Source organism: Bombina bombina, chromosome 8 (genome assembly GCF_027579735.1).
Source record: "Bombina bombina isolate aBomBom1 chromosome 8, aBomBom1.pri, whole genome shotgun sequence".
In the NCBI taxonomy this organism is placed as follows: domain Eukaryota; kingdom Metazoa; phylum Chordata; class Amphibia; order Anura; family Bombinatoridae; genus Bombina; species Bombina bombina.
In genome coordinates, this window is record NC_069506.1 from 193,179,587 (window position 1) to 193,200,035 (window position 20,449).

The window sequence follows — 20,449 nt, forward strand, 5'->3', positions numbered from 1 at the left end:
AAGTCTTAAAGGAACACAAAACCCAAAATGTTTCTTTCATGATTTAGAAAGAGCATGTGATTTTTAACAACTTTCTAGTTTACTTCTGTTATCTAATTTGCTTCATTCTCTTGCTATCCTTTGCTGAAAAGCATATCTAGATAGGCTTACTAGCTGCTGATTGGTGGCTGCACATAGATGCCTCGTGTGATTGACTTACCCATAGGAATTGCCATTTCTTCAACAAAGGATATCTAAAGAATGAAGCAAATTAGATAAGAGAAGTAAATTGGGATGTTGTTTAAAATTGTATTCTCAATTTGAATCATGAAAGAAATATTTTGGGTTTAGTGTCCCTTTAAGGATAATAAAAAGTATGTCAATACAGCGTGCAATGAAATCTAGTTGTAATGTTAAACATGCATTAAAGGGCCATAATACCCAAATGTTTAAACACTTGAAAGTGATGCAGCATAGCTGTAAAAAGCTGACTAGAAAATATCTCCTGAACATTTCTATGTAAAAAAGAAAGATATTTTACCTCAAAAGTTCTTCAGTAGCCACCTCCCATTGTAAAGGATTTCTAAGCAGCATTTTAGTGTGTCTGTCCTAGGACAGCTGAAAGGATGAGCCTCGTGAACTCTCATATTATTTCACCAATCAGGTAAAAGAAGCTTACAATGAAATCTCATCCGATCTCATGAGATCACAGTAAAAGAGTTCATGACCTCAGCACTGCTGATGCTGATTGGCTGCTGTTCATTTCTTCATTTTTTTTTTTTAATTTTTTTTACCTGCATCTGGGAGCAGGTGAAGTATAACTTTTTACACAGAACTTACTCTGCTGAGCTGAGGAGATTGTGAGGTAAAATATCTTCCTTTTTTACATAGAGATGCTCAGGTGATATTTTCCTGTCAGCTTTTTACAGTTATACTGCATCAGTTTCAAGTGATTTAGCACATGAGTATTATGTCCCTTTAAGTGGGAATGAGGCGCACCAACATCTGATCATATAGCTACTGCACAAAGTAACCATTAGCCTGTGAAACACTCAGTGGTTCCTACCTATCCAGATTCACTGACGGACAGAACAAGAAGGCATGCATGGTCACATGATAAGGTAACCCCCTCTTTCAGCCAGTTGTATAATAAAGCAGTCTGCTGTCATGGAGGACGTGGACAGGTGCATGACCTTAATTAGGAATGATGATCAAGCATAAGACTGGGAGCAGCAGAGAACAAATCTGGCTTTACAACAATGATGTTTAATTCACGTATAACTGAATCATGTAAACATTAAATTATAGGTGTATTCTACAAAATAGAAGCAAGTTTAATAAATGACAATCTACTCCACAACTCCATCAGCCGCCACCGGTGTTCTATCTAATAGGTTGTCACCTATTCTGCCTGCCCTTAAAAAGCTGTTTGTAGGAGCTTGGGCCTCTAGCGCATGAGCAGAGAGCGCCACAACCCTCCAGCAGCTGACTTAACTTCACCGGAAGTGACTCACGTTGTTTTACGACTATGCCACACTCAACATGGCGTCCCCCTAGACAGTGTACACTGTCGAATCTCAGGCCAATGAGCGTTCTATTTCCATGGCAACCGCTAAAGATTGGGGAGGTACCAGCCGCGGGAAGTTTCCTTTGGCGGGAGTGGATACAGTTTTGCCTCAACGGGAAGTAAGTTAAGCATTTTATAGCGTGAGCGCTATAGTTGTTTTGTTCTGGTAAATCAATTGTGTTGAGGGGCATCATATATGTGGGTGACAGACATCAACAATCGGGGCCCTACTTTTATAATGTACTATATGATAACATGCTTTATTCTGTTTTCTGCAATGATGTTAAAATGTCGTTGCACTTCTTTTGTTTGCTTAGATTTAACGTCATTCTTGTGCAAGTATGTGTCCGATTAATGGCATTTACATAAAGTACGCTGCTATCACACAAACTGCACCATTTGTATAACACGTGACAGATGAATAAGCGGTGTGTTTACCGTGTATCTCTTACCTAAGTATGTACTAGTCCTGACCCCTGTAAAATAAAACTGGCAGAGAACTGGGTAGCAGATATGTTGGTCAATTACATTTTTGGTATAAATACACTATATATATATATATATATATATATATATATATATATATATATATATTAATATTATAAACTTCTGCGTATCATTTTTATTATAGTGGCTTAAATCCTTATACCTTTTTTGTAGTTTTCCATGAAAAATGTCTTCTATTTTGTTAAATACACACTATATTAAAAAAAGAAAGAAAAAACAATTTCTTTATACCATATGCCAAACGTTTCAGTAGATCAATGTGTTTCCCAAGAACATCAGTGAATGTGTAAAAGGAGCTGGAAGTAAAGATGTGTTGTTCAAAATTTTGCATAACTGATACAGGTTTTCTTTTAATTTGCATGAAACAGATTTTCATCCATGATGATATTTCTGCAGCACATGTAATATTCAAAATTTAAAGGGACACTAAACCCAATTTTTTCTTTCCTGATTCAAATAGATCATGCAATTTTAAGCAACGTACTAATTTACACTTATTATCTATTTTTCTTTGTTCTCAGCACCTGGGTAGCGCTTGCTGATTGGTGGCTAATTGTAGCCACTAATCAGCAAGCACTACCCAGGTGCTGAACCAAAAAATGGGCTGGCTCCTAACCTTACATTCCTGCGTTTTCAAATAAAGATAGCAAGAAAAAAATAATAGGAGTAAATTATAGTTGTTTAAAATTGCCTGCTCTATCTGAATCATGAAAGAAAACAATTAGAGGTTATTATCCCTTTAAGTGACATGTTCCTATACTGTCTAAGTACCCCATTTGAAATATAAATTAAAGTTTCAAAAAAATATTTTTTTATAGCTTTATGTATTCTCTGAGTTATAGATTTTCTTAGTTCAGTTGTGCTTTAAAAAGCAGAGTTATTTTGAGTATTCTTGTAGTGTAGAGTCACATACGTCCTTGGTGATGGTTGCAAGTGCATCACACATAATGTCAGCATCAGTGATGGTGGATCCGTTGATTACGCATAATCCCATAAAATCCAAATAAAATTCTAACTACTGGGGATTCCATTTATGGCAGACATCCTCAATCTTGGCCCTCTAGATGTTTTGGAACTACATTTCCCATGATGCTCAGCCAGCATATCAGCATTATGGGAAATGTAGTTCCAAAACCTCTGGAGGGCCACGTTTGAGGATGTCTGATTTATGTACTCTGATATCTAATATTGTCCATAAAGAAAACCTTATACAACTGGCATGGGAAATTGCACTAGAAGATGCACTCCACACAACAGACCTGTGCTGTAGATCAGTTCATGTGTTTATACATTTGCAAATTATTTTTAACAAATGTTAACCATAAGAATGAAAAAGTGCACTGTTTCCTAAAAACAAAATATCTTGGCTATTTATCATAGTGGAAGTTCAGAAATAATTACAGGCAATGTTACAATATTGAAAGAAGAGAAATCAGCCTCCATCTCATAGATGGTACTGCCTTTCTTATTAAATCAACACTAAACACCTTTTTCTGCTGCCCTGCAATAAATTAACATACTGTATGGGTTTTAAAATGTTTGGAATACATTCTTATCTTGTTTGCTGCAGTTGTTTTTCAATTGCCAAACTTGGGGGAGCCAGTCTGTACTTGTTACTGGTGTAGATACAGCTATGCACATTCATTTTGTTAACAAACTCTCCACTGTTTTTGAGTTATCTTATAATTTTTTCTAAAGCCCCTTAGAAAAATATGGTACAGGTCTGTGTATGTGAAGATTGCCATGTGCACTACCAGTTCTCAGAATTGGAAAAATCTTAATTTTCAGACTTAAAGGGACGGTCTAGTCAAAAATCAAACTTTCATGATTCAGATAGGGCATGACATTTTTAAACAACTTTCTAATTTACTTTTATCATCAAATTTGCTTTGTTCTTTCCGTAATCTTTGTTGAAAGCTATACCTAGACAGTCTCATATGCTAATTTCTAACCCCTTGAAGGCCGCCTTTTATCTTAATGCATTTTTACAGTTTTTCACAACTAGACAGCGCTAGTTCATGTATGCCATATAGGCAACATCGTGCTCACTCCCATGGAGTTTATTTATGAGTCAAAACTGGCTAAAATGCAAGTTTGCCAAAAGAACTGAAATAAAGGGGCAGTCTGCAGAGGCTTTGATAGAAGGCAATCACAGAGGTAAAAAGTATTGGTTATGAAAAACGGACAAAATGGGTAATAAAGGGATTATCTATCCATTTTAATTACAGGAAAAGTGGGAAAAATAAGTAATAACAGTATATTGCAATGTTTTTATATCATAATTACATTTTATATTATAATCTCAATGTGTTTACTGTCCCTTTAAGTAGTACAGCAGACCAAAAATCATTGGCTATTTATGTTAATAATGTGCCCTTTTAGTGGTGCTCCGCAATTAAAATGTTTTGTGTGTATCCTTTTTTTTTTTTTTTTTTTTTTTTTTTTTTTAATTTTTGGAGTTTCTTATCAAATACTCCTCTACCCATTAAGGCAAAGTATTGCAGTCAGTGGGTGTCTATTGCTATGTTTTTCTTTGCTGTGAATCTCGGTTATCTACCTAAGGGCTAGATTTATCAAAGCTGAGGCGGACAGAGGCGCGTTTACGCGCCCCTGTACTGCCTCAGCTCGCCTGTGGCGGGGCAAAATTACCTGCAGGTAATCACCATTGCACACGAGAACAATTTTGCGCTTGCGTGCAATCCCTGCCCAAGCACAGCCAATCACGCTCGGGCAGGAGCTGTCAATCTCCTCGGTCGGACTAGACTGCAGAGATTGAATTTCGAAACCTTAGAGGTGGCGAAGAAGTTAGGGAAACAGCGGTCTGGTGATCGCTGCTTGTTAAATTACGGCGAGCAAGTTCTTGTGAGAACTTGCAGCTGTAGGACTTTGATAAATCGAGCCCTAAGTGTCTTTATGCTGCCTAAGCTTCATGGGGAAATGTAGTTATAAAGCATCTGGAGAGCCAAGGTTGCTGACCCCTGACCTAGAAGATAGGTTAAAGGAACGCAAAACACAATTTTTGTCTTTCACAATTCAGATTGCGCATTCAATTGTAAATAACTTTCCAATTTTTTTTATTAGCTAATTTGCTTGGTTCTCTTGATATCATTTGTTTAAATGCATACCTAGGAAGGCTCAGAAATCAATGTACTAGTGGGAGTGCTCCCCGTAGTGCATTGCTGCTCATTCAACAAAGGACACCAAGAGAATGAAGCTAATTTGATAATACAAGTAAATTGTAAAGTTGGCTTCAAATAGTATGCTGTATCTGAATTCTGAAAAAATACATTTGTTTCCTGTCCCTTTAAGGGCTAACACAGTGAAATGACATTTCTGCCAGGTGGCCTGGTACACATGATTGCCATTCAGTGTCTGCAGTACTAATGCACAGCAGCTCTTGACTTATCCCTTAGACCAGAGCTTGCCATTCCATGACATCAACTTGCTGTGAGGACATCAAATCTGGACCTTCTACCGAAAATTTTAAGCCTGGAGCACACTGCCATAGTTTGTTGCTCATGGCTCACAGAACTGATCACATTTTGCTTTTTCTTTGGTATTTAAAAAAAAAAAGTCAAAAAATTAAATAAATAAATAAAAAATGTAAATGCACAAATAAGTACATTAAAGCGGCATTAAAGTAAAAAAAAATATTTTTCTTGATTCTGTTAGAGTTTGCAATTTTAAACAACGTTCCATTTTACTTCTATTATCAAATTTTGTGTTTTTTTATATCCTTTGTTGAACAGCATACCCAGGTAGGCTCAGGAGCAGCAATGTACTTCTGGGAGCTAGCTGGAGACCGTTGGCTGCACATATTTCCCTCTTGTGATGTGTTTAGCTAGCACCCAGCTTTAAAGGTACATTAAACCCAACCATTTTTCTTTTATGATCAAATAGTACATACAATTATAAACAACTTTTCAATTTAATTCTATTATCAGATTTGCTTCATCCTCTTGGTATCATTTTGTTGAATGTACAGCAATGCACTACTGAGAGCTAGCTGAACACAGGTGAACCATTGACAACAGGCATATACAGTAAGTGCAGCTACCAATCAGGAACTAGCTCCCAGTAGTGCATTTCTGCTCCTGAGCTTAAATAGGTGTGCTCTTCAACAAAGTATAGCAAGTAAACACATTTGAAGAAGAAATGTAAATTGGACAGTTGTTTAAAATGGCACCCTCTATCTGAATTATGAAATAAAATCGTGTGTTTATATGTTCTCCGCAGAAAATGCTGCCAGCTTGATGGAGCCAGATTAATACTTGGTAATATTATAAATAGCATAACATTTTATAAACGTTTCCTGTGAGGCTTGCTGAAATAGCATGGTCTTAAGCTCATACAGTCCCGGAAGGCCCTTGCAACAGGTAACGTAAAGGATATTTCGCCATCGTTAAGCTATACAAAACCATAAATTGATTTGATGATAATTTGTACGGCGCCAAGCTGGATTTCCCGCACGGCTATTGGCTAAGAGGTGGAAACGTCACCTCTCCGCCAAATAGTATTCTGCCGTGGGCTGCCTTAGCAGCTAAGTGCAGCGAACGCGGCAAACAAAGGAGCTTTCAGAATGAAGTATTTTATACTTTATGAATGAAAGTCCCCTTTATTTGTTACAGAAACGCTAGGATTTATCATTACTTTACCCCTGGCTCCTAGTTTTTTGGGTTATTCTCCATATATCTATATACAAATAACACTGTATGGCTCCTAAATTTTAAACAGGTTTGTCAACACCTGGCACATATAACATCATTGCTTTTTTAAAACTGTTAATATAGCTATGTGTCTTAGTGTTATGTAATGTATTGATCACTTGGTTTTGCAATTATACCCTTTTTTTAACTCTAGACAATAAAGATGGATTCCAAACGTAAGAAGGGTGTGTCATCGGGTGTCTCGGCATCACAGACTAAGAAGTTGAGAGGGGACTGGGATGAAGATGGTCCCTCCCAGTTTGAGGAGGAATTGGCATTCCTGGATGAGGTGGAAGCAGACATGGCCATGGAGCTGAATGAAGGACAGGTTACAGCTGATATTCTACCCATTGGTAAGATCCTTTGGTTATAGTTACAGTTTGTGATCTAAATCTGTCAATATCCCAAAATTCTTAAATAACTTGATATTTATAGTGAACTTTTCCTACTTGGGTGTTGGACGGCACTGGGTCATCCTCTGCAGGCAGCATATTATGTTTGTTTTCAAACGAGGAGTCACTTGCCCCTCATTCTGGAAAACAGGTTTTTTTTCTATAGAATGGAAGAGCAGCTATTTGGTCGTGCTTATTTCCCAATTCTGCTTTATTTGTAGGCTGATGAAATCCATCATTTGATAAAATGAAATTCACTCTCTTTTGTACGGAGGTTTAGATCCCATCTAATTTGTAGGAGATCACCATGGATATACTGTCTAATTATTATTATTATCGGTTATTTGTAGAGCGCCAACAGATTCCGCAGCGCTATAAACAAATGCAGAGTACAACAAAACAATTATAGGGATCAAATGGGTAGAGGGCCCTGCCAAGAGTTGCACTGTTGTAGTCCTCTCTTAAGAAAGTGATCTACAAACAGCTGGACTCTTAGGCTTACATGCTAAGGGGGTTCAGGGGATAGCAATGGAGGAGAGGAACTGATATAAAGTAAGGTTAGCGTAGGTTGTATGCATCCCTGAACAGTAGAGTCTTTAGGGAGCGCTTGAAGCTTTCAATACTAGGGGATAGTCTTGTGGAGCGAGGCAGAGAGTTCCACAAGATGGGAGCCAGTCTGGAGAAGTCCTGTAAACGGGAGTGTGATGAGGTAACAAGAGAGGAGGTCATGAGCAGAGCGAAGGGGACGGGAGGGTGAGTATCTGGAGACAAGGCCTGAGATATAGGGGGGAGCAGTGCAGTTGAGGGCTTTGTATGTCAGTGAGAATTTTGTGTTTGATCCTAGAGGCAAGAGGAAGCCAGTGAAGGGATTGGCAGAGAGGTGCAGCAGATGAAGAGCGACGTGTAAGGAAGATGAGCCTGGCAGAGGCATTCATTATGGATTGTAAAGGAGCTAGGCGGCAGGTGGGGAGACCAGAGAGGACAGAGTTGCACTAATCGAGGCGGGAAAGAATGAGAGAGTGGATTAAAATCTTAGTTGTGTCTTATGTAAGGAAGTGTCTAATTTTAGATATGTTTTTAAAGTGGAAGCGGCAGGCTTTAGCCAAGGACTAAATGTGAGGAGTGAAAGAAAGGTTTGAGTCAAATGTGACCCCGAGACATCGTACATGCGGGGTAGGGGTAATGATAGAGTTGTCGACAGTTATAGAGAGATTGGGGGTGGAGACTTTGTAAGGAGGGCGGAAAATGAGGAGCTCAGTTTTGGAGAGATTTAGCTTGAGGTAGTGAGAGGACATCCAGGAAGAGATGTGAAAAACACAGTTAGTGACACGGGTTAGCAAGGAAGGAGATAGGTCTGGTGCAGTGAAGTAGATTTGGGTGTCTTCGGCATATAAATGATATTGGAAACCGTGGGACTTTATTAGGGAACCTAGTGATGACATGTAGATTGAGAAGAGAAGGGGACCGAGGACAGAGCCTTTCGGTACTCTGACAGAAAGTGGTGACGGGGCAGAGGAGGCCCCAGAGGAGGCTACACTAAAGGTACGGTTTGACAGGTAGGAAGAGAGCCACGAGAGGGCTGTGTCACAGATTCCGAAGGATTGGAGGGTTTGGAGCAAAAGAGGGTGGTCAACAGTGTCAAAGGCTGCGGACAGATCAAGGAGGATAAGCAGAGAGAAGTGACCTTTGGTAACCTTAACATTTGCTGTCTCTGTGGAGTGATGGGGACGAAATCCAGATTGCAATGGGTCAAGAAGGGAGTTTAACGTAAGGAAATGGGATAGGCGTGCATATACTAGTTTTTCAAGAAGCTTTGAGGCAAGAGGGAGGAGGAAAATAGGGTGGTAGTTGGATGGGGAGGTAGGATCAAGGGAAGGTTTTTTGAGGATAGGTGTGACCAGTGCATGTTTCAGCGATGAGGGAGATATACCGGTGTTGAGGGAGAGGTTGAAAATGTGTGTTAGTATAGGGGTAAGGGTAGCAGAGAGGGAGGGGAGAATCTGTGAGGGGATAGGGTCAAGGACAGGTAGTGAGGTGAGAGCGCAGTATAAGTGCCAAAACTTCTTCCTCAGTAACAGGGGAGAATGAGCTAAGTTTAAGGTTATGTGGGTTGTGGTTGACTGAGAGCATTTGAGGGGGTGAGAGAATGGAATTATGTTGAGAGCTGATTTCATTTCTGATGGAGTTGATTTTGTTATTGAAGTGACTGGCAAAGTTTTGAGCTGACAGAGAAGTTGTATTAGGAGGTGGCGGAGGGCGGAGGAGAGTATTGAAAGTGGAGAACAGACGTTTTGGGTTTGAAGAAAGATTAGAGATAAGAGTAGAGAAGTAGTGTTGCTTATGGAGATTAAGGGCAGTACGGGAACATCTGCGTAGGTACCGTGTCAGAGGAGTATGCCAGGGCTGAGTATGAGTGTGTGATTTCCGAGCTATGGTAAGAGGGGCGAGATTGTCAAGGACGGATGTAAGGGTGGATTTATAGTGGCAGATTGTTCAGGGCAGGAAAAGGAGAAGGATGAGAGAGGGAATTGGCAAGCTGTTGCTGATCTAGTGACATAATGCTTCTGTGAAGTTTGGTGTGAGGAGTAGAAGGAGGGAGAGTTGTAGGGAGGGATGATATGTTGCAAGTAAGGAGATGGTTGTCAGAAAGAGGAAAGGGGGAGTTTGTGAGAGTGCATCGATAGCTAAAGATCAGGTCAAGAGAGTGACCGTCTTTGTCAGTGGGAGAATCAGTCCATTGTGACAGACCGAAAGAGTGAGTTGCAGAAGTTGTTTTGCAGAGGAGGCAGTGGGATTGTCAAAGGGATGTTGAAGTCACCAAGAATGAGGGCAGGGGTGTCTGAGGAAAGGAAATAAGGTAGCCAGGCAGCCAAGTGATCTAGAAATTGAGTTGAGGGGCAAGACTTCCTGTTGGAGGCGGAGCAGGCAGGTAGCTGCAGGTGCTGTGGAAGCTTCGCGCCTCTGTATGAGGCCCAATTCATCACCAACTGGTGCCTTTGTTGCCCTTGGCCACACTTAGGTCTGGGCTATGGGTCTCTGACCCGGCACAAGGAAGTCAACATTTTGCAGCCTAATAGTGCACGCCGGCTGGTGCACACCTTTCTCCATTGGAAAGAGACACAGATATGCCCTATGGATGGTTTACAGTGCTGTGCTGGGGTGGCCGTGACCTTTCTCGCTGAATTCCATATGGTATATAAAAGCTGCTACCCCCAAGTGAAGTGCTTCCTATAAAGAGCTACTGGAGCCTACTCGCTGAAAGATTACCTGCCTCATAAACTCTGCATATTTCCTGGAGCTGGTTATACAAAGCTGCCGCTACAATACTCACCTGGCGAAGTGGGTGGTACCGGCAAGCGGCAGGCTCTTCCTGCTCCTGGCCGAGATCTGAGCTGTACCCGGAGTGGTTTCTGTGAGCTGGATACGCCGGAGAACGCTGTTGTCGCGAGCAGCGGGGTCGCTCTCCCTGGACGAGAGTTGCGGCTGACGAGAGGTGGGAGCCCCCTGGATGGGCATACAGCCAAAGTGTTGGTACCTCCCCCAACGCAAGGTGCGGATAGCTTCCTCATAGCGCGGTCCGGGCTACCGCCTGACTGGGACCTTTTTTCCAGCACGCCTATTGCTCCTGGCCCTCGGATCTCGGAGGTCTAGTCTGAGGGATCTCACAGTCGCCTGCTGAAATAGTGCATTGCGCAAGGTCACCGGCATCGGTAGCACAGTCAGGAAGCCTCTGGCTGCAACAGATCTCTCCCTACAAGGACTAAGCTGGGTCCGCACCCGAGGAGGCTTCTTTTGCCGGTCCCGAGAGGCTACACCCAGGTCTGTTTGTCGGCTTTTCGCCGACGTTAAACTACTACAAACTGACATGGTATAAAGGCATAATCTGAGTCAGTGTCCTGCTTAAGGTGACATAAAGACTGTTCACCCTGAATGAACTTACTGGCGGGTCAGGCTTTTTCACTGAACTATGTATTCCGCTACTTTAGCAACTTACAGAGGGCACGAGATTGAAAGTGGGCCTAGGGCTACCAGCCCCAGAGTGGAAAGCCTGTGACTTGTGTATCAATTATATGTGCTTAATCTGTTATGTTTGGCCTCATCAGACAGTTCGGGGCTTAGAGAAAAATGCACACATGAGTTTTTTATTTGACATGCAATGTTACCTGATATAAAAGCATAACGGCTAGATTTAGAGTTCGGCGGTAAAAGGGCTGTTAACGCTCCGCGGGTTTTTTTCTGGCCGCACCATAAATTTAACTCTGGTATCGAGAGTTCAAACAAATGCTGCGTTAGGCTCCAAAAAAGGAGCGTAGAGCATTTTTACCGCAAATGCAACTCTCGATACCAGAGTTGCTTACGGACGCGGCCGGCATCAAAAACGTGCTCGTGCACGATTCTCCCATAGGAAACAATGGGGCTGTTTGAGCTGAAAAAAAACCTAACACCTGCAAAAAAGCAGCGTTCAGCTCCTAACGCAGCCCCATTGTTTCCTATGGGGAAACACCTCCTAAGTCTGCACCTAACACCCTAACATGTACCCCGAGTCTAAACACCCCTAACCTTACACTTATTAACCCCTAATCTGCCGCCCCCGCTATCGCTGACCCCTGCATTACACTTTTAACCCCTAATTTGCCGCTCCGTAAACCGCCGCCACCTACGTTATCCCTATGTACCCCTAATCTGCTGCCCTAACATCGCCGACCCCTATGTTATATTTATTAACCCCTAATCTGCCCCCCACAACGTCGCCGACACCTACCTACACTTATTAACCCCTAATCTGCCGAGCGGACCTGAGCGCTACTATAATAAAGTTATTAACCCCTAATCCGCCTCACTAACCCTATCATAAATAGTATTAACCCCTAATCTGCCCTCCCTAACATCGCCGACACCTACCTTCAATTATTAACCCCTAATCTGCCGACCGGAGCTCACCGCTATTCTAATAAATGTATTAACCCCTAAAGCTAAGTCTAACCCTAACACTAACACCCCCCTAAGTTAAATATAATTTTTATCTAACGAAATAAATTAACTCTTATTAAATAAATAATTCCTATTTAAAGCTAAATACTTACCTGTAAAATAAATCCTAATATAGCTACAATATAAATTATAATTATATTATACCTATTTTAGGATTAATATTTATTTTACAGGCAACTTTGTAATTATTTTAACCAGGTACAATAGCTATTAAATAGTTAAGAACTATTTAATAGTTACCTAGTTAAAATAATTACAAATTTACCTGTAAAATAAATCCTAACCTAAGATATAATTAAACCTAACACTACCCTATCAATAAAATAATTAAATAAACTACCTACAATTACCTACAATTAACCTAACAATACACTATCAATAAATTAATTAAACACAATTGCTACAAATAAATAAAATTAAATAAACTATCTAAAGTACAAAAAATAAAAAAGAACTAAGTTACAGAAAATAATAAAATATTTACAAACATAAGAAAAATATTACAACAATTTTAAACTAATTACACCTACTCTAAGCCCCCTAATAAAATAACAAAGCCCCCCAAAATAAAAAATTCCCTACCCTATTCTAAAATACAAATATTACAAGCTCTTTTACCTTACCAGCCCTGAACAGTGCCCTTTGCGGGGCATGCCCCAAGAATTTCAGCTCTTTTGCCTGTAAAAAAAAACATACTATACCCCCCCCCCAACATTACAACCCACCACCCACATACCCCTAATCTAACCCAAACCCCCCTTAAATAAACCTAACACTACCCCCCTGATGATCTTCCTACCTTGTCTTCACCATGCCAGGTTCACCGATCCGTCCTGGCTCCAAGATCTTCATCCAAGCCAAGCGGGGGCTAGACATCCACTGAAGAAGTCCAGAAGAGGGTCCAAAGTCTTCCTCCTATCCGGCAAGAAGAGGACATCCGGACCGGCAAACATCTTCTCCAAGCGGCATCTTCTATCTTCTTCCATCCGATGACGACCGGCTCCATCTTGAAGACCTCCAGCGCGGATCCATCCTCTTCTTCCGACGACTAGACGACGAATGACGGTTCCTTTAAGGGACGTCATCCAAGATGGCGTCCCTCGAATTCCGATTGGCTGATAGGATTCTATCAGCCAATCGGAATTAAGGTAGGAATTTTCTGATTGGCTGATGGAATCAGCCAATCAGAATATAGTTCAATCCGATTGGCTGATCCAATCAGCCAATCAGATTGAGCTCGCATTCTATTGGCTGTTCCGATCAGCCAATAGAATGCGAGCTCAATCTGATTGGCTGATTGGATCAGCCAATCGGATTGAACTTGATTCTGATTGGCTGATTCCATCAGCCAATCAGAAAATTCCTACCTTAATTCCGATTGGCTGATAGAATCCTATCAGCCAATCGGAATTCGAGGGACGCCATCTTGGATGACGTCCCTTAAAGGAACCGTCATTCGTCGTCTAGTCGTCGGAAGAAGAGGATGGATCCGCGCTGGAGGTCTTCAAGATGGAGCCGGTCGTCATCGGATGGAAGAAGATAGAAGATGCCGCTTGGAGAAGATGTTTGCCGGTCCGGATGTCCTCTTCTTGCCGGATAGGAGGAAGACTTTGGACCCTCTTCTGGACTTCTTCAGTGGATGTCTAGCCCCCGCTTGGCTTGGATGAAGATCTTGGAGCCAGGACGGATCGGTGAACCTGGCATGGTGAAGACAAGGTAGGAAGATCATCAGGGGGGTAGTGTTAGGTTTATTTAAGGGGGGTTTGGGTTAGATTAGGGGTATGTGGGTGGTGGGTTGTAATGTTGGGGGGGGGGGTATAGTATGTTTTTTTTTTACAGGCAAAAGAGCTGAAATTCTTGGGGCATGCCCCGCAAAGGGCCCTGTTCAGGGCTGGTAAGGTAAAAGAGCTTGTAATATTTGTATTTTAGAATAGGGTAGGGAATTTTTTATTTTGGGGGGCTTTGTTATTTTATTAGGGGGCTTAGAGTAGGTGTAATTAGTTTAAAATTGTTGTAATATTTTTCTTATGTTTGTAAATATTTTATTATTTTCTGTAACTTAGTTCTTTTTTATTTTTTGTACTTTAGATAGTTTATTTAATTTTATTTATTTGTAGCAATTGTGTTTAATTAATGTATTGATAGTGTAGTGTTAGGTTAATTGTAGGTAATTGTAGGTAGTTTATTTAATTATTTTATTGATAGGGTAGTGTTAGGTTTAATTATATCTTAGGTTAGGATTTATTTTACAGGTAAATTTGTAATTATTTTAACTAGGTAACTATTAAATAGTTCTTAACTATTTAATAGCTATTGTACCTGGTTAAAATAATTACAAAGTTGCCTGTAAAATAAATATTAATCCTAAAATAGCTATAATATAATTATAATTTATATTGTAGCTATATTAGGATGTATTTTACAGGTAAGTATTTAGCTTTAAATAGGAATTATTTATTTAATAAGAGTTAATTTATTTCGTTAGATAAAAATTATATTTAACTTAGGGGGGTGTTAGTGTTAGGGTTAGACTTAGCTTTAGGGGTTAATACATTTATTAGAATAGCGGTGAGCTCCGGTCGGCAGATTAGGGGTTAATAATTGAAGGTAGGTGTCGGCGATGTTAGGGAGGGCAGATTAGGGGTTAATACTATTTATGATAGGGTTAGTGAGGCGGATTAGGGGTTAATAACTTTATTATAGTAGCGCTCAGGTCCGCTCGGCAGATTAGGGGTTAATAAGTGTAGGTAGGTGTCGGCGACGTTGTGGGGGGCAGATTAGGGGTTAATAAATATAATATAGGGGTCGGCGATGTTAGGGGTAGCAGATTAGGGGTACATAGGGATAACGTAGGTGGCGGCGATTTGCGGTCGGAAGATTAGGGGTTAATTATTTTAAGTAGCTTGCGGCGACGTTGTGGGGGGCAAGTTAGGGGTTAATAGATATAATACAGGGGTCGGCGGTGTTAGGGGCAGCAGATTAGGGGTACATAAGTATAACGTAGGTGGCGGTCGGCAGATTAGGGGTTAAAAATTTTAATCGAGTGGCGGCGATGTGGGGGGACCTCGGTTTAGGGGTACATAGGTAGTTTATGGGTGTTAGTGTACTTTAGGGTACAGTAGTTAAGAGCTTTATAAACCGGCGTTAGCCAGAAAGCTCTTAACTCCTGCTATTTTCAGGCGGCTGGAATCTTGTCGTTAGAGCTCTAACGCTCACTTCAGAAACGACTCTAAATACCAGCGTTAGGAAGATCCCATTGAAAAGATAGGCTACGCAAATGGCGTAGGGGGATCTGCGGTATGGAAAAGTCGCGGCTGAAAAGTGAGCGTTAGACCCTTTAATCACTGACTCCAAATACCAGCGGGCGCCCAAAACCAGCGTTAGGAGCCTCTAACGCTGGTTTTGACGGCTACCGCCGAACTCTAAATCTAGGCCTAAGTGTTTGTTTTTTATAGATCTGTGGTATTTATAGCTAGTTACTATTCGAGGGTATTAAAGCTGAACCCCACATATGACAGATAAATATTGGGTGCTATGTGTACTATGCCAATTCTACTTTACTTATCTAGACACTTAAGTTAACAGTAATGTTCTACTGGTTGCACGAATATAGCCCCTTAGATTAAGTCTTTGCTGTATTGTAGTGTTTACCTAATTTTTGTCAGGCAACCCCCTGGTGGGGGAGGTACATCTCAAAAACTTACCTAATATAATTATATCTTGGGCTAGAAGTGGGTTATTGTACTTTCATATCAGCCTCGTATTTTTGAAAAAAGTGAAACTCTAGGGCTTCACGAGAGTCTAAGTGTAACAAAACACTACACTAATTGCAGAGCACTGAATAGGTTTTTTCTTCCCTTCTTTTTTTTCCTTTTTCCGTTGTTTAATTGAATTGTATTACTCAATAAGGTTAACTGTTTCACAAAATGTAGTACTTTGTCATTTTGAGTACTATAAGTTTTTATGTTAGGCACTCAGATCTGATATGCAATGTTACTGGATATAAAAGTATAAGTGGCTGTGTTCTATAGATCTCTGGCATTGATAGTCTGCTACTATTAGAGGGTACTAAAGCTGAACCCCATACATGATAGATAAACGATATAAATTGAGCGCCATGAGTAATATGCCACATTGATCTGATTCATTTAGATATTTAAGTCAACAGCACTGCTTTACTGACTGCATGAATATAGTCTCTTAGATTAAGCTTTGCTGTATTGTTTTACACACCTAATCTTTGACAGGCAACCCCCCTGAGGGAAAGAGACACATAAAAACTTACCTAATATAATTATATATTAGTTTAGAAGCTGTGTTTTGCACTTTCACATCAGCCTTATATTTTTGATAAAAATTAAAAAATTTTAAGGGCATCATGAGAGTCTAAGTACAGCCAAATACTGTTATATTTGTAGAGCACTGATTGGGTTTTGCGGGTTTTTTCTTTCTTCTTCCCATGGTTTTATTTAATTGATCTGTAGTACACATTACGGTTAGTTGTTCTATAAAACATAGCATTTTGTCACAACCTGCTAGAGTATCATAAGTTTTTGCTTTAGGTACCCAGACCTGTCCTCTTTATCACGTTCTGTTCATGGACAAATACATTAACCCAAGAAGTTCACCCTCCAATATGCCACCCAAAGTAAGGGAGAAAAAGGGGAGCGGCAGGAACCTAGATTCCAGCTTAGCCTCCCCATCGGATAAAAGTGTCTCCAATCCCCCTCCAACTAATTTGGTAGAATTTGCGGCCGAAGTAGCCAAAATACTTATACCCCAATTTGACATGATCAAACAGGAGATCAAGAGTGAGATATCAAACCTCACTTTGGAGGTTAGACAGTTCTCTTCAAGACTAGACGAAATTGAGAATCGGGTCTCAGACCTAGAGGACAGATTCAATGTATTAGAGCCTACAACGGACTCCCATAGTAAAATCATTACGGCCTTACAGACTAAAATCGAAGACCGATCGAGGCGTAACAATCTTAAAGTGATCGGTCTACCCGAGACCCCTGAATTTCAAGACTTAATGAATTTTGCCACTACTACATTACCCCAGGCTTTACAGATCCCGGCTCCTGCTGCTCCCTTTTTGATTGAAAGAGCTCATAGGATAGGTCAAAGACGTGAGCCCAGTGAGGAGACACGGCCAAGGCCGATAATTTTTAAGTTTGTGAACTTTCAAGATAAATTACTATATCTCAAACACTATAGGAAATGTGGCTCTCTTTTCGTAGGCTCCCATAAGCTTTTAGTGTTTCAAGACTTTTCTTCTGAAACACTGACTAAGAGAAGAGACATGTCATTTTTTTATGGGAGACTACAGAAAGAAAGCTACAATATTAGGTTGATTTACCCTGCAAAATTAATCGCACAAAAAGATGGCACTACACATATACTTAATAATGTTAGAGAAGCGGAGACCTTCTGTAGGGAAGCAGGTGTACCCTGATTAGATAGCGAAGTGTACTAAGTACAGGTATTTTGAACACAGAATGTTAATATTTAATCACTATATGACTTGTGTATAGAATTATGGATTTCACAGAGCAGACTATATTAGTTATAGAATTGGTGTTTTTGTTAATTTCTATTGTTGATATGTTTTTTCCTTTTGGGGGGGGGGGGTTGGTTGGGCACCTCAGATTGGCCTGGGTCCCTCTTTTTTTTTTTTTCCCCCACTATTGTTTCGCCTCTCCCTCTCGCGATCCTCCACTCCCTCCTCCTCTTCCCCCGTTGGGCCGCCACCCTCCGGATGGAGGTCCCCCTGTCTTGCTCCTGGTTACACAGAACATCTTAAACCCTCCAAAGGGTGGGTGACGATATGTTGAAAATTTTTTATGGCAGAAAGCCTTAAACTATTGTCTTGGAATGTAGGGGGCATTAACTCCCCAATTAAGAGAAAAGCCATAATAAAACATCTGGGGAAATTCAACCCTGATATAGTTCTCTTACAAGAACTACACCTTAGTATCAATGAAATTCCTAAACTTAAATCCAAGTGGGTGGGTGAAGTGGTAGCGGCTCCATTCTCGTCAAGAAAGAGGGGGGTTGCAATTTTTATAAACCGAAAATTAGACTTTCAAACAATTAATACGGAGGCCGACCCGGAAGGGAGATTTTTAATACTTGAAGTGAAGGTTAATCACACTAGATATACACTTTGTAATATATACGGTCCGAATCAAATTGACCATACCTTCTGGTCAAATCTTTCTGTAAAGCTGCACAATTTTATTGGATTAAATTTAATTATGGCTGGAGATTTCAACCTATTAGCGGACCCCTTGCTAGATAGCTCTAACATAAGAGCGTTAAATAGTAGAGGCAGAAAGGTACGGATTTTCCGGAAACTATGCTCTCACTTGGGTCTGGTCGATCTTTGGCGGGTACAGAATCCAGATGACTCTACTTATTCATGTATATCGCACGTCCAGCGTTCATTCTCCCGGCTTGATTACTTCCTGGTTTCAGAAACGATGCTTGGCCGGAATTGGGTTACTGGGATCGAAGATATTGTTATCTCCGACCATGCCGTCATATCATTAAAACTTGACGCGGACCTGAGGCGGATGGGTACGAACTATATTACCTTCCCTAGATACCTCGGTAACAACGTCAAATTTCAGCAGCATTTAGGTTTGAAATGGGCTGAATATTTTAACAATAATAGTAACTATATAGACAAAACAGAGATATTTTGGGAAGCCTCTAAGGCCGTCATGCGCGGAGAGATCAAATCTTATTCACTCTACTGGGCGAAACACTGTAGCTTAGTGTCTAGACAACTTGCAAACCGCGTTAAAAATACTTATAGATCCTATATCAGTAGACACACTAATGAAAGCTGGGAAGCATACATCACAGCGAAGACTTTGCGAGACACACATTTGAAACAGGTCAGCGCCCAGGCAGAAATTAGAACGAAAGCCAGATTCGGGGGCTTCACGGGCAGATCGGCGAAGTTTCTAGCAAGGTTAGCTAACTCATCGCCTAGACGGCCTATCACGGCCATCAAAAGGGGGGATAAAAGATTCACAAGACGTGCGGATATTGAGAAAGCGTTCTTTGAATTCTTTCAGACATTGTATAGCCAAGATTCCGTTAATTTAGAGAAGAAATAGGCTTTCTGGAGTAAGATCAAAGTTCCGCACCTACCCACAGAGGCTAGGGACATTAACGCGCCCATCACCGAGGAGGAAATTGAGTGGTCAATTAAGAACGCAAAATCTAACAAAGCTGCGGGCCCAGACGCTCTACCTATCGAATACTATAGAATCCTACAACCACATGTGACACCTATATTAACTAAACTATTTAATCTCTATTTCTCCGAAAACACTCGATGTTCCACCTCTTTTGCCTCGGCAAACATTTCATTAATCCTTAAAAAGGGCAAGGACCCTGAGTTACCTAGCTCTTACAGACCCATCTCAGTCCTGAACACTGATTATAAACTTTTAGCAGCTATCATAGCTACACGTCTGAAACCCTTTATGGGCGAGCTAATTCATGAGAACCAATCCGGGTTTATGCCCGGACGTAACCCCGTAAAGAACACCAGGAAACTCTTGATATTACTCGAATCCTACTGGAATAAATACAAATCTTTAGTACAAGACAATAACATAGATAAGGCCGTCATATCGGTTGACGCCGAAAAGGCCTTCGATAGGGTCAGTTGGGATCATTTGTTTTATACGCTGGACCGATTTGGGTTTACAGGGTCTTTTAATAATTATGTTCACCTAATTTATAGCACTCCCTCTTCGGCGGTGATTATTAACAATTCATCTACACAATACTTTGACCTATCCAGAGGCACTAGACAAGGTTGCCCACTTTCACCCTTTCTGTTTAACCTCAGTATTGAACCATTAGCTATTCGTTTACGACAAGAACTGGATGGGATTCCATGGGCGGAGGAGAAGATGGTGCTTCTCCAATACGCAGACGATCTCCTATTATTCCTATCTAATCTTAAAGTTTCTCTCCCTATTCTACAAAGTATTACCCAAGAGTTTGGAGAAATATCCGGATTCAAGATTAATACTTCCAAATCAGAATTAATGTGGTTACATAAAAATTTGTCATCACATATGAAACATCCTTTTCGAGAAGTCACCCAGATTACATATCTGGGCTTACACCTTTCTAGAAACTCTGAGGAATGGTATAGATTAAATCACAGAATAGTTTTGGACTCTTGCAAGAAAAAGCTTGATGAATGGGCTAGGTTACCAATTTCTTTAACTGCCAGGGTGACTTTGATTAAATCGGTTATCTTCTCGAAAATCCTT

The 20,449-nt window shown here is 40.7% G+C and overlaps 1 protein-coding gene across 1 annotated transcript in view; it reads left to right on the forward strand.

Moving 5' to 3' along the window:
- The first annotated feature begins 1,531 nt into the window (after window positions 1-1,531).
- Window positions 1,532-20,449, forward strand: part of POLD1 (DNA polymerase delta 1, catalytic subunit) — a 384,813-nt gene continuing 365,895 nt past the window's right edge. Inside the window, exons 1-2 of the mRNA XM_053690816.1 lie at window positions 1,532-1,665; window positions 6,914-7,112. Coding sequence (XP_053546791.1) covers window positions 1,582-1,665; window positions 6,914-7,112 — 283 coding nt within the window. The 5' untranslated portion in view covers window positions 1,532-1,581. The remainder of the gene's footprint in view (window positions 1,666-6,913; window positions 7,113-20,449) is intronic.